The sequence below is a fragment of the Ceratotherium simum genome, chromosome X (genome assembly GCF_057802395.1).
Source record: "Ceratotherium simum simum isolate JZ-2026a chromosome X, ASM5780239v1, whole genome shotgun sequence".
In the NCBI taxonomy this organism is placed as follows: domain Eukaryota; kingdom Metazoa; phylum Chordata; class Mammalia; order Perissodactyla; family Rhinocerotidae; genus Ceratotherium; species Ceratotherium simum.
In genome coordinates, this window is record NC_141940.1 from 25,766,314 (window position 1) to 25,781,954 (window position 15,641).

The following is a 15,641-nucleotide window of genomic DNA, read 5'->3' on the forward strand; positions in this document are numbered from 1 at the left end:
TGCCAATCCTCCTCCTTTTTTTCCCCAAAGCCCCAGCAGACAGTTGCATGTCATAGTTGCACATCCTTCTAGTTGTTGTTATGTGGGACGCAGCCTCAGCGTGGCCGGAGAAGCGGTGCGTCGGTGCGTGCCCAGGATCCGAACCCAGGCCGCCAGTAGCGGAGCGCTCGCACTCAACCGCTAAGCCACGGGGCTAGCCGGGGAATTGGTTTCTCATCTGCAAAATGAGAGGATCTCCAAGGTCCCTTGGGTTCCAGCTTTCAATGCTTCTTCGAGTCCCAAGGATGGAAAGCACACTTCTAGTTATGGTTATGAATATGAGCCCAGAGGTTTAAAAAAATTAATGACATGTTAAATGCTTGTGATGATTATTTAGTGGATATGGGATTTGAGCTGGGCCTGGAATAATGGGGGTGATTTAGAAAATTCATGAAGCATTTTAGTTCCTTTTAAATATACAAGGGTAGCTGACTATCTAAAGGAATCCTTTGTATAAAATGAGTCATCTCCACTCCCTTCCCTATCTATCTTTTGTACAATTCCATTTTTCATATAGCAAGTTTTTTTAAAGGGAGAACCACCAATAGTAGAAAACACAGCCAAGAATTTGTCATGCTCTTAGGGCACTAGTATCATTTTTAAATATGAAAACCATGCCTATGTCTTCAAACTTCCAGTAGGAGGTGGAAGGATTGAAAGAAGTGATTTGTGTGTGTGTGTGTGTGACCAGCCAATGCAAAGTTAGTCTCAGCACAAACCAGCTGAGCCCTTTGCCAGGCATCAAAGCCGCTGGCATTTTTCTGCTTTTCAACTCTCAGTCATTTGGGAGGTGGGACAAAGCCATGCTGTCTACAAAGTTGATCCAGAACGTGCTGGTGTTACAACAAATCATTTGACATCTGTTATGTTTCTCCTGTGGAAGGGAGGTGGCTATCAGCTGCAATAGTGATTTCTTTTCAAAGGGGTTTAATTGGGGTATTTCTCATGGGCCAAATTCTAACTCACTGTCTTTACATGTGCCTGCCAGGAAAACAGTGGAAAAATACCAAACAATAGCAACAACAGAAGTCTGAGGACTGCTGTCTCAGGCTGCCCCCTCTGCAAACAGGCAGAAAAAGCTGTTTCCCTGCTGCCTAAGCTGCTGCTAGTTTCATGGCAGAGCTTCTAGAAAGGTGTGGCAAGGAGGGAGGGGTGCAGACTGTGCTTTGCATGGCCACGGAAATATATATAATAACCTGAACAAACTCCTTTTAGCCTACCTTTTATGAACAGCACTCTAAGTTGGGGGCTGGCAAAGAGATTAGTTTCATGCAGTTGAGTCACACACTTGTGAGCTGTTTTTCTGAAGTATGGATTTGCTCCTGTGTAGGCAGGCTAGCATCCTTTCCTGAGGTAAGCCAGAAGGTGGCCTTATACTTTTATTTGAAGTGTCGACTGATTTTCCTTGCAACAAATTTGTGCCTTCCACTGGTATTTTCCGAAGTGAGACTTTTGCAGCTGATGGAAGTCGGCTCACTTCTGTACTGTAACTTAGTGTCTTATTGATGATTTATTTGTTCAGCAGCAGAAACTATGACAAATTGTGTGAGGCGGTCTCATTTACTTTTTAGCTGCTGTAGCCCTGAAGAATTTACATGTAAATGTAACTCTGAATGTTTTACATTTCATAAGCGTGCTGCACATGTTTTTCTAAGTTAAGTGACATTTTTACAGATAGACTGAGCTTAAAACTCTCCCCCAAACCCACAGGTTATATTATTCTGAAATCCTGAGAAGTCTGACGTGCTGTGTTTTCCTGACTGCCAAGTGGGAGAGTAAGTCTCTATTTTGTGTTTTTCTTCTCTCCTCTTTAGACATGCAGAGCAGCCCACACAACCAGTTCACCTTCAGACCCCTCCCTCCACCACCGCCGCCTCCGCATGCCTGCACTTGCACCAGGAAGCCACCCTCTGCAGCGGACTCTCTTCAGAGGAGATCAATGACTACCCGCAGCCAGCCCAGCCCAGCTGCTCCAGCTCCCCCAACCAGTACACAGGATTCAGTTCATCTGCATAACAGCTGGGTCTTGAATAGCAACATACCATTGGAGACCAGGTACTTGAGCTATTATTGATCCCACTCAACTTAAGTATTGACAGGGGATGATTTCACTGAGTGCAGAAACTCATTTCACCATAGGCATCTGCAGAGACACACAAATGCACACAGAGATACTCACCCAGATGCATGGGCAAAAGGGCAGACCCCTCCACAAGCACACATGCACACACAGGCACACACATCTAGATCCAGACACAGACCAAAGCAGATGCGTGTGAAAAGATGAAACCACAGACGCATAAACACCCCATAGGCAGACAGCCACAAAAACGTATGAAATGAAGCAATTATCTAAACTATCATTGCATCCTCAAAGTAAAAGGCAGTCGTCCCTCGTTTTAAGAAACTGCAATATTACAGGAAAATCCAAATACAATTGGAGGAACAGCGATAGTTTGTGTTTTATTTATTATAACGTTCTTTGAAAAAATAAGTTGCCTTCAAACATTTTAAAAAGGGATTTGCTTCATGAATTGGAAGTTCATGTGTAATTTTTAACACTTGATTCTGCCTTGAGGATGAAGTTTGGTCTTTTGAGCAAGAAAGTTTGCCTCTATTTTTTTTTTTTTCTTTTTTATTTTATTGCAGTAACATTGCTTTATAACATTGTAAAAATTTCAGGTGTACATCATTGTACTTCTATTTCTGCGTAGATTACATCATGTTCACCACCAAAATACTAATTACAACCCATCACCACACACATGTACCGAATTATCCCTTTCACCCTCCTCCCTCCCCCCTTCCCCTCTGGTAACCACCAATCCAATCTCTGTCCCTATGTGTTTGTTTATTGTTGTTATTATCTACTACTTAATGAAGGAAATCATGCGGTATTTGACCTTCTCCCTCTGACTTATTTCCCTACTTTGCATTATACCCTCAATGTCCATCCATGATGTCACAAATGGCTGGATTTCATCATTTCTTATGGCTGAGTAGTATTCCATTGTGTATATATACCACAGCTTCTTTATCCATTCGTCCCTTGATGGGCACTTAGGTTGCTTCCAAGTCTTGGCTATTGTGAATAACGCTGCAATGAACACAGGGGTGCATGTGCCTTTACAAATTGGTGTTTTCAAGTTCTTTGGGTAAATACCCAGCAGTGGGATGGCTGGATCATATGGTAGTTCTATCCTTGATTTTTTGAGGAATCTCCATACTGTTTTCCATAGTGGCTGCACCAGGTTGCACTCCCACCAGCAGTGTATGAGAGTTCCCTTCTCTCCACATCCTCTCCAACACATGTTGTTTCCTGTCTTGTTAATTATAGCCATTCTGACGGGCGTCAGGTGATATCTCATTGTAGTTTTGATTTGCATTTCCCTGCTAGTTAATGATTTTGAACATCTTTTCATGTGTCTGTTGGCCATCTGTATATCTTCTTTGGAGAAATGTCTGTTCAGGTCCTTTGCCCATTTTTTAATTGGGTTGGTAGTTTTTGTTGGTAAGATGCATGAGTTCTTTATATATTTTGGAGATTAAGCCCTTATCAGAAGTATGGTTTGCAAATATCTTCTCCCAATTGTTAGGTTGTCTTTTCGTTTTGTTGATGGTTTCCTTTGCTGTGCAGAAGCTTTTTAGTTTGATGTAGTCCCATTTGTTTATTTTTTATATTGTTTCTCTTGCCCGGTCAGACGTGGTGTTTGAGAAGATGTTGCTAAGACTGATGTCGAAGAGCGTACTGCCTATGTTTTCTTCTAGAAGTTTCGCAGTTTCAGGTCTTACATTCAAGTCTTTAATCCATTTGGAGTTAATTTTTGTGTATGGTGTAAGGTAAGGGTCTACTTTCATTTTTTTGCATGTGGCTATCCAGTTTTCCCAACACCATTTGTTGAGGAGACTTTCTTTTCCCCATTGTATGTGCTTGGCTCCTTTGTCAAATATTAGCTGTCCATAGATGTGTGGGTTTATTTCTGGGCTTTCGATTCTATTCCATTGATCTGTGTGTCTGTTTTTGTGCCAGTACCATGCTGTTTTGGTTACTACAGCTTTGTAGTATATTTTGAAATCAGGGAGTGTGATACCTCCAGCTTTGTTCTTTTTTCTTAGGATTCCTTTAGCTATTCGAGGTCTTTTGTTGTTCCATATAAATTTTAGGATTCTTTGTTCTATTTCTGTGAAAAATGTTGTTGGAACTTTGATAGGGATTGCATTGAATCTATAGATGGCTTTAGGAAGTATGGACATCTTAACTATGTTAATTCTTCCAATCCAAGAGCACGGAATATCTTTCCATTTCTTTGTGTCTTCTTCAATTTCTTTCAGAAATGTTTTATAGTTTTCGGTGTACAGATCTTTCACCTCTTTGGTTAAGTTTATTCCTAGGTATTTTATTCTTTTTGTTGCAATTGTAAATGGGATGGTATTCTTAATTTCTCTTTCTGCTGCTTCGTTGTTAGTGTACAGAAATGCAATTATTAACAGACATAAAAACAGAAATAGACAGTAACACAATAATAGTAGGGGACTTTAACACTCCACTTACACCAACGGATAGATCATCCAAACAGAAGATCAATAAGGAAACATTGGCCTTAAACGACACACTAGAACAGATGGACCTAGTAGATATATACAGAGCATTCCATCCAAAAACCAAAGAATACACGTTCTTTTCAAATGCACACGGAACATTCTCCAGGATTGATCACATATTAGGCCACAAAACAAGTCTCCATAAATTTAAGAAGATTGAAATAATACCAAGCATCTTTTCTGACCACGACGGTATGAAACTAGAAATCAACTATAGGAAGAAAATCAGAAAAGCCACAAATACGTGGAGATTAAACAAAATGCTACTGAACAACGACTGGGTTAACGAAGAAATCAAAGAAGAAATCAAAAAATACCTGGAGACAAATGAAAATGAAGATACGACATGCCAGAATTTATGGGATACAGCAAAAGCGGTTCTAAGAGGGAAGTTTATAGCAATACAGGCCTATCTCAACAAACAAGAAAAATCTCAAATAAACAATCTAACATTGCCTCTATTTTTGTGTCACTTCATATATGTAGATTTCCAGATTCACTCCTTAAATCTTAGTCATGTGATTAAAGTTCTACTCCTCCACAGTTCTAGGTTCCTTGATCATAATAGACTTGAGTGCTAGATGCAATTAACTGAGAAATTATTCATCATTTCTAGTCATTCTCTCTTAAATCAAAAATCACAACTTTCTATTAACATAGAAAAACTTTACCTAATAAAACATAGTATTCTGTTATCTTTTAAATTCTAGGACTTCCTCTTGTCTTCCATATGCCTTATTTAGATCTACCACCAAAGCTTTTTCTAAACATATTTGTATGTAAATGAAAGAGAACAAAATTTGCCACCCCAAAGTGTTGTGGGCAAAAGGGCAGACTCCTCCACAAGCACAGATGCACCCACAGGCACACACATTTAACATGAGGATTATTTTAGGAGGATTATTTTAGGCTGATTATTTTTAAGAAACAACAGACTCAGAAAGTTTTTCTTGTTACCTCCCCGCTAACTGCCTAAAAGAATTCAGATAAAAAATGATGTCTCAGGAAGCAAGCTATCACCTTAGCATCACATGAACTAGGTGGTAGACAAGGAGGAACCTACAAAAGCCTATCTGTTGGGCTTCCCTCTGTGTTCTTCTGTTTCTGTGTGGCCAAACGCTTGTTTTCCAAATGTTTGCTCTTTTTCATCTACCTGTGAATTGCCTTCCCTGAATTGCCTTCCCTCCCTTTAAAGTCCCTGACTCTCCCCACCCCCACCATCTTCTTTTGTCTTTAGCTGAAGATGGTATTTAAGGTGGTGGCTTCAGCCATTTTGTCAAGTTACTTAGTTTTCCTGGGTTTCTCTCACGTATACAGGAGGTATACATGTTATTAAACTTTGTTTGATTTTCTCCTGTTAATCTGTCTCATGTCAATTAAATTCTTAGCCCAGCCAGAAGAACCTAGAAGGTTAAAGGAAAATTTCTTCCTCCCCTACATAAACAATGGGTATGATATATCACTTGATAAATAATGTCTGGCATCAACTCTGATCAATTTCTATCCCAATATCTGAGAATTGGAATGGAAAGAGGAGGACTAATAAACCCACATTATAAAACTGGTTATTTTTTTCCTTAGCAGCATATTAAGTTAAATGCCAGCCATGACATCGGAGAATATGTCACCACAAACAAACCAAAAGCACTATGGCTCAAATCCAGGAAACCCTATATCATTCATCACTTACTAGATTAAATAGATTCATAAACTGATATTTCTGATATCTCCCAAGAGAAGACATAGCAGTCAGCACCTAGGGTAAAAGTAACCCAGTTAGAACTGTACTAGTGATAGGGTTTGTGTATCATATTTTTTTTTAATTGAAAGGGGGGAGGTGAATGAAGTGAGAGAAGCAGAGAACAATGTATATCTTCAAGGAATTTTCCCTAACGGTTGTGATTTACTCTTATTTTGAGTCCTCTGCCAGGCTTGGTGATAGAGAGCTAAGGATACAGTGGGGCAATCTGGTTAACTAGCAATCCTGACAAGCAAACACACTCCTTTCCTCTAAGAAGCCAAATAACAGGAAATCTGGAAGGAGGGTGGGGAATGGGCTCAGGCAAATGGAGAGAGAAAACTATTCTTATTTGAAATGTACATCTAGGCATGTTTGTACAAACTGCACCCACGGACCTTCTGTATCTATGCAAGGAACATATTAATTGGTCTCAGTTTCATAAGACGCAGAGAAGAACATAAGTTTTCATGTGAGACTGAGCAAAGAGTACCTTTTTAGTACATTTGAAAATACACTCAGCATCACACAGATGAATTAAAAAAAAAAACCTAGAAACTCTTATCAGCCTGATCAGCTAGGATTTTCCAGATATATCCTTTAAAATGTTTATTTCACACGTAGTCAATAAAAGGTAATTCTGTGGGTGCCCTGGTGCTTACCCATGAGCTGTGTAACATAATGTCTCTGAGCCTCAGCTTCCTCATCTGTAAAAATGAATATGAAAATGCCTGTCTCAACAACTTATTAGGAAGATCAAGCCAGTGTAGCAGCAAGTGTCTCGTAGATTGTAAAACATTATACAATTCAAAGGTAATATTGCTATCCCTACTAAGTGGTCACCTGCCTCTGCTTAAATATCTCCAAAATAGGGAACTGACTCATTCTTAAGGCATTTCATTTCATCTCAAACAACTACTGGAAGATTCTTATTGAACCAAAATCTTCTACCTCTTAACTCTGCCCATTTTCCCCAAATCTAGTTCTAGGGTCTCACAGAATATATAAAATCTCTCTCACACCTGATAGCCCTTCACTGTTCCTGATTCTTCTCTTCTATGAGCTAAATGTTGCCCCAGTTCCTTCACCTGTTCCTCACATTAACTGGTTTCAAATCCTCCATCCTGGTCTCTTTCTTTAGAACACACTCCAGTTTATCCAAACTGCTCTTGAAGTGTCATGGCCAAGGCTGAACTCAAGTGTGGGTTCTTATTAGGCTCTTTGGTCACAAGAAGCAGAGGTCATTCAGGTTGCCTTGAGTAATTGAGAACATCTTTTTAAGTATGTCATCAGTTCCTTGGAACCCAGGAAACACTGGTCAACTCCCCAAAGCAAGGGTAAGGCCTATAGATCTCTCGCACTAACATGACTCAGCACTTATCTTCATTTTTGCCCCTCTCTATCTCTTTTTCCAATAGTTTATCATCAGCTCAATATTTCTTTTGTCTACCACATAGTTCCTACTTTCTCATAGCAAAGTCTGGTTTCCACTGCACCACATGACTCCATATACCTCCTGACACCTCTCACCTCATCCCTTCAGCTGCATGTCCCATTGCTAACTACCTGATTCTCTTGCTACCCCTAGGTTCTATAGGGAAGGGAAAATAATTTTCCCTCTATTTTTCTAGGTTCTTGGCTGAGGCCCCTGTATTAAAAAGACAGATTAACAGGAGAAAAACAAATAGAAGTTTAATAACATGTATTCCTCCTGTATATATGGGAGAGACACAGGAAAACTGAGTAACTCTATGAAATGGCCCAAGCCATCACCTTAAATACCATCTCCAGCTAAAGACAAAAGAAGATGTTGCTGGGGGAAGGCAGTTATGGGAGTTTACCTGGCAAAGCCCGGTAAACCAAGGTATGGTTGTTATGCAGATCTAAATCCATGCCTTCTCCACTGATAAGATTTTCTAGAGATTTAGTCATTCTTCTCTTCCTGGTACAGAGAGGGAGACACCCCTACAAATGGCGATTTCCCTTATAAATGTAAATGTCTTTTACAAAAGTGTAACTTCTACTCAGTTTTCAGAGCTTCTTCTGTGTCTGCTGTTTCTTAAAAATAACCATCCTAAAATAATCCTTATTCCAAAGAGACATATTTTCGGGTAGCAAATTCTGCTCCCTTTTAATTCAAAAACTTAAGAGAAGGAATTTGATTAGCTTAGTTCATCCCTTTTGTACCAGGCTGTGTTTAAGTTTCTTGGCAAGCCCTGTCAGTTATTCTCTCAGTCAGTTTAGGCTAAGAGGAGAGAAGATAATGTGATTAAGAAAAGCAATAACATGGCCATCTATGGCTGCCCCTTGAGCAAGGGCTGGGAGCAGATCTGATGTAACTTATGCAGAACTCTTCTTACCGAACCAGGTTCATTTTGCCCATTGCATGAAAAGCCAGTCACCAAGATGACAATTTTGCAGCAGAGAAAGGGTTTATTCACAAGGGAGCCAAGCGAGGAGATGGGAGAACAAATCTCAAATTCGCCTCCCCAAAACATGGGAATTAGGGATATTTGTGGGATAAAGTGGTGGGGTGGTCTAAAATGAGGGAATAGATGATTGGAGGTAAGGAGAAGTGAGGTAATTGATGATCTGCACAAATGTAGTCAAGCGTCATGGCTTTTCATAAGACACATGTTCACAAAATGGTGGCATTATCATGATCCGAGGGTGGAATTTTCAGCTCCCTGACATCAGAAGGTCACCAATTGGTCATCTACACAGGCCCCGTTGATAAATTGGTGGTCTCAACTGACCTGAACTGGACAAGAAGTCAACTCTCAGTTCCTAAAAAACTTAAGCACCCCACCAGTTACCATGGTGACCCAAGCATCAAAGATATTATCTATTGGGTGGGTTTAGTAATGCATTATCTAACTACTTTTGCAAACAGACAACTGAGTACAGTTAAAGCAAATTGGCCCCCGGTTTCACTCTCAGGAGACAATCACCTTGATTGACTCATCCAGGAATTAGTGCTATGACCAACAATCAGTTTTCTCCCATATTCTAATAAATATTTCTGTTCATGTGGTCTACTTCAATATCAGCTTTTTTGGTGGCCACATAACACTACTGATATATATTGAGAACACTTAGTGACTAAACTCCTAAAACTTTTTAACAAGTTCTGAGGCTAAGGCACATTTCATTTATTCTATAATTATATAGTTGAAGCTTTTCTTAATTATGTGTTTGAGATGGGAGAGTGCAGGTGGAAATATGTTTAGAGTCTTGATTTGGCCAATTCAATTTCATCTTGTTAGCCTGCGGAGATGTAGCTGAATTCTAATTCTGCCATACAAAGTATTTGCATTGTATTGCTCTCATAATTGTGTCATCTGTAGGTTTGTTAGGTGTGCTTTCCTCATTTTTATGTAAGTCGTTAATAAAAATGTTACATAGGGCAAGATCAAGGTCAGAGCTCTGTAGCATGCCACTGGAAACCTTCCTGCAGGTTGACATTTATCCATCAGGCAGCATTCTTTTACTAGCATACAACCCACATTTCTCCATCTTGTTCGCAGGGATATCATAAGAGACGTTGTCAAATGCCATGCTGATATCCAGATACAGTATGCCTACATTTTTACTGATCTGCCAATCCAATAACCATTTCAAAAATAGAAATGAAATGAGATTTGTCTAACATGACTTGTTCTTAGAGAATTTATGCTGCCTTCTCATGGTTACTACTTTTTTCCTAAGTGCTTACGAGTCATCTTTTTAATAACTTGTTCTAGAAGTTTGCACTCAATCAACATGATGTTCCTCGGTCTAGTCTGAGAAGTCCACGTGCTCTCTGTCCCTTTCAAATACCAAAGCCAATATTTGCTCTCTGCAGTCTTCTGACGCATTTCACCCACACCACAGTCCCAAAACTTGAGCAATTAGGACTAGGCAATCCAAACTACAAGAACTGTCACCACTCTGGGATATAATTTTAATTCATTTAGAACAGTTGAGTGCCTTCTTATGGACACTTTACCTATCTTAGGCTTCAATTTTCAATATTTACTTTGAAGTCTATGATCATTCTTTTTCACAAAGAAAACTAGTCATTCAGAAGGCCTTGCTGATCTTGGTCATCCAATAACATTGCATGAGTTGCATGTCTAGCCTATCCTTGCTCTTGCTCTAAACATACATATATATATATATATATATATATATATATATATATATAAACCTTTCTGTCATCATTAGCAGTTTTTTTCAAGCTTCAGGCTCATCTGGGGTATGAACCTTCTTGGGATTATTTTTGTCACACCCTCTTATATTTATTTATCCTTGATTCTCATCCCTTTATTTTGGTACATGTTCTTTAGAAATCTAAACTGAATGGAGAGCACCCAGTACAGGCACAGTGGTTTCAATAGGCAACAAACCTTGCCAATTCTTAATTCATCTCCTTTTTTTATTGTCTCAGGGCATGGAATCATACCTACTTCACTTTAGAGAACTGCTTTCATAAAGTCTAGGATTTTTGCTTTATAGTGTACTTATGGACTCTAAGCTAAAATGGTTGCTTTCTCTAAAGGTTCCTACCACCTTCAACTCACCAGTTTCTCTTTTTTTACTCAGTGAGAGAAGCAAGTCTCCTTATCATTTTCTCTACCTTCTGGGGAGGTGGAGTTGTCAACAAGGGAGGTTGGGGACTTGTCATATGTTTGCCTTTGGTTAAATGTTAAGTCTAGCAGATGTCTGTGGAGTTGAAATCACTCATTTTTACTACACTTTATTCTTAGGACACTTTTGTGGTCTGTGTTAGAAATGAGCATCCATTTCCTCCTTCTGGTCAAGTAGCATACTGTAGACTCCATGATCCGCAATCTATTAGTTGTGTGAACTTGGGCATATACTTAACGTCATCATGCCTCAGTTTTCTCATCTTTAAAGTAAGGATGATAGTTAACACCTATTCATAAGGCTGTCGTGAGGATTAAATAAGTTAATACTTGCAGTGTGCTTAGAGCAGCCAGGCACATAATAAGCACTTGATAAATGTTAGAATAATAATAGCAATAAATAATACAGAAATGACTCTACTTTTTTTCCCTTTCTATTTCTATCTCCATCTAATTAAAGATGTTTCTACCCTTATGTTCATGATTTCCCACAAGTAAACACAAACAACATTCCACTTCCTCTCAGCATGCTTTTAAATAGCATATACTCTTTCACTACTGTCTCAGTCCATTTGGGCTGCTATAACAAAAATACCATAGACTGGGTGGTTTAAGCAACAAACATTTATTTCTCACAGTTCTGGAGGCTGGGAAGCCCAACATCAAGGCACTGGCAGATTTGGCGTCTAGTAAGAGCCTGTTTCCTAGTTCATAGACTGCTGTCTTCTCATTGTGTCCTCACATGGTGAGAGGGGCAAGGGAGTTCTCTGGGGTCTCCTTTCTAAGGGCACTAATCCCAGTTATGAAGGCTGCACCCTCATGACCTAATCACCTTGGAAAGGCTCCACCTCTAATACTATCACACTGGGGATTAGGTTTCAACATATGAATTTTGAGGGGACATAAACATTCAATTTATAGCAACCACCAAATTCCAATTATTAGAACCATTCCCTCCTCTAGGTTTTGATGGCACATATCTGTGAGGCTTTGTAAGATTGCCTGTGATAAATTTCCAGAACAGCTTTTGAATTATCTGTCTTCTGTCATTCATAGAAGCAATGCCCTGACCACTCAGTACATTCAGGATTATGGCCTACCCTGAGCCCTCCCTTACTCAGTGATGAGCCTTTCCAGCTCCTCCTCCAAGGCTTCTTTCAGCATTCCCAATGTCTGGATTATCTCTTTTGGGGTGGGAAGAAGGGAGTGTCTTTCACAATCTGGAAAGATGGGCACATTGCCAAAGATGGAGATGGACAGTCTGGGTGATGTGTTAATAGGCGTATGTGCTCCAACAGCCCTGGACTAAATCATTTACATGGTTATGAACTTGGACACATTACTTAATTTCCATGGGCCTTAATTTCCTTATCTGTTATGTGGAGAAAATGACAGACCCTACCTTGTGTGGTTGTTTTGAGAATTGAATGAGATAATATATGTAAAGTGTCTGCTCAAAGCTGGGCACATAGAAAGTGTGCAATAAATATTATTATTTTTAATATAAGAGCCTGGCACTGACCAGCTGACAAGGAGAGGAATTCAGACTCACTACAGTTCAGAGAACCACATTAGCTTTAATCTGCTCTAAAAACATCCATTATTCACATATACCTCCCAGTCTGTGGATTATTGAGCATGCCCTGCAAAGCGAGGCATTCAGCAAGCATTTACTGATTATTCGTCATGCATTGCACCTACTACGAGTAATAAGAGTTCCTGTACTTAAGAAACTTATGATCTAGTGCTAGTAACAATAATGATAACTAAATATATAGCATCGCTACATGCCAAACACTGTTCAAAGCCCTTATAAATCAACGGCTTTAATCCTTACAACAACTCTATGTGGTAGGTACTGTAAGTGTTGATATCCTTAATTGAGAGATGAGGAAACTGAGGTACAGAGAGATTAAGGAACTTTTAAAAATCCCATAGGTAGGAAGTAGAAGACCCTGGTCAGATTTTGAACCCAGGCTGTAGGTCCGGAGTCTTCACATTCAATCACTTTCTGTGGTAAGGGAGGCCAGGCAAAATGAATAACAATACCATGATAAGTGCTTTATTAAGTTTAAGTAATCCCAAGGTAGGAAGACTTAGAGGTGGTAGATCTAACCCAGATGGGAATAGTAGTGGCAGAGGAGGTATTGAGGTAGGTAGAAGAGGAAAAGTGGAAATTTCCCTGAGAAAATGGCCTAAAAATCATTTTGATCTAAAATCATGAGGAAAAGGCATTAACCGAAAAATGAAGGAAAGAGCATTCTAGAAGAGCATATCATACTCATAGTCGTGCATGGCCACCAGTTATCCATTTCAGTAATATGAGGCATTATTTTTCCATTCTTCCTCTCTCTTTTCTCCATTTGCCATTTAAACCCTCTTTACTGGGTTGGCTATTCTGTGAGCAAATGTGTTCCTTCTAATACTAATAAAAGATAATCATTTTGGAACCAAAAGCCCACAATTTTTAAGCTATGGGCCAGAAATCTGAATTTCATTTTGAAATTCCTGCTGTTAAGTTGTCATATTCTCCTTCCTTACCCAGAGACCCATCCTTGGATATACTAGAGTTTGCAGATCCTCGCAGTCTGTGATTCTTCTCCAGGAAGTCTCTTTTCTCTGCCTGTGGGATAAGCCCCAATCCTCAAGCTATCATGTAGCTTTGATGGTACAGTGTCGTGCCTTCTTCACAAAAGCTGTAAGAGTGGTTAAGAGTTTGGATTATAGGAACCAATAGATGTGGGTTTGAGGTCCATTTCTGCTCCTTACCAGCTGTATGTGCTTGGGCAAATTATTGAACCTTTCTGAACCTCAGTTTCCTGACTCTAAAAATGAGTTAATAGCTGTCACCTCATAACGTTGTTACAGTATTATTTTAGACTTCCCATGTGATTTGCACTCTCATTTTAGTTTCCTCCCCTCTTTCTGTTCTTCCTCTGTGCCACATTCCTCCCTTCTCCACCCCCTTGGCCCCGGTTTTTGCTCCATTCTAGCTTCTCTGAATCTTGACTTACTGCTTTCCTTTCTGTGTTGGTCTCACCATTCCATCCGTGCACTTTGTGTGTGAGCGGATTGCTCTGCCTTTAACATCAGGTAAAGTGGAGTGGTGCTCATTTCTGTCAGGAAGGCAAACATAGCCCACTCCCTGCAGAGCACTGGGACAGTTCTCTTAGCTTCTCGGCCTCTTTATCCAGATTCACTTTGAAGTGGAATTACAGCCATTTTTGTTTTCCCTTAATTACTGTCTTTGCTGTACCCCAATTCAAACTCCTAACTCAAAGTTCACCTGATACTCAATGCTCATTTGGAATTTTTGGCCAAGTGTTGGCTCTATATCCTAACTAACTTTGCTTGATCTGCTCTCGATGATGCTGATGGACATTAACCACCATCTATTCACCGAAATGAATCTTACTTAAAGATTTTGCTGTGATATTCAGTACTAGGGAGAACTTGGATTTGATATTAACATAACCACTTCAGCTCACAAAGACAAATCAGAGTTGTGTGGAGGAGTCATGCCTGGCCAGAAGAGTGGATAGCAACTATCTTCACTGATTTTTAGCATATTCTGACAGATGGCTGTAGCTTGGTATGAGGCTAAGTGCCCTTGCTGGCTTTAGGCCAATGTGACAATTAAGTGGAATCAACAAGGTTATTTTTATGAAAGAAAAGCCATAGCCATTGGTGGATGAGATTTTGGCAAGGAATGGAAAGAGAAATGAAATCTATATGACCAATGCTTGTTACCAGACTTCTAGAGCTAGTGTCTGTCTTGGGGAAATAAGAATCATTTGCAAGATATATTCATTAGTGGTAATGGCGGTGATTTAAATATCTATGGAATAATACTATTTAAATATTAACTCATAAATGTAAGTTCTCCAGTTGTAGTTATATTTCTTTATTATATAGTACTACTAAAATCTACCTAACATTTATAAGTAGCTTTTTTCCCCTTAGGACATTTGCAATGGAAAAATAGATTTAGATAAGAAAATAGATTTAAATAGATAAGGAACAGAATTGGACCTCAAACCACATCTATTGGTTTCTACAATCCAAACTCAAATTTTTTCCTTTAGTAATGACTAGAGGGAAAAGAAAAGCTCAGAATGTACATATTCAGTGCTTAGATCCAACAATATCTCATTCTTTAATCCTTTAACAGCACTGGGGTTAGCAAAATCTATCTTCAGCCACAGATTTAAAGATTCTTTTTAAGACAGGAAAAGACTTCATAGAACTAATCTATGACCTATAAATCCTGTTTACTACAGATGAACAGGAATCAACCAAGCTTTTCAGCCTACACCAAATGATGGATGTGGAATATGTTAAATTTACATGAAGGAGAATTCTGTAGTCTTAAAAATATATTTTACATATTGAGAGTAAAAATATATCTATAATAGTCTATTGTGCTTAGGCAGTGAAGAGCAGTATTTTGAAGATTTGTGATAACAGTCTTGTCGGCGGAAGAGGGAGAATCTCCCTCTGCCCTTTTCCTTAAGGTTCTTATGGCTGGCCAAATAATTAACAAGACAGGTTAGCAGGAGAAAATAATACCAAGTTTAATAACATGTATACATGGGAGAAACCAGGGACACTGCGTTTTCTCAACACAATAGCAG

General features: G+C 39.3%; 1 protein-coding gene across 20 annotated transcripts in view; it reads left to right on the plus strand.

The window, feature by feature from the left end:
- Positions 1-15,641, plus strand: part of TENM1 (teneurin transmembrane protein 1) — a 773,006-nt gene that overhangs the window by 431,731 nt on the left and 325,634 nt on the right. For all 20 annotated transcript variants that reach the window (XM_087427630.1, XM_087427629.1, XM_087427639.1 and 17 more), the window contains one exon: positions 1,854-2,094. In XM_087427630.1, coding sequence (XP_087283756.1) covers positions 1,854-2,094 — 241 coding nt within the window. The remainder of the gene's footprint in view (positions 1-1,853; positions 2,095-15,641) is intronic.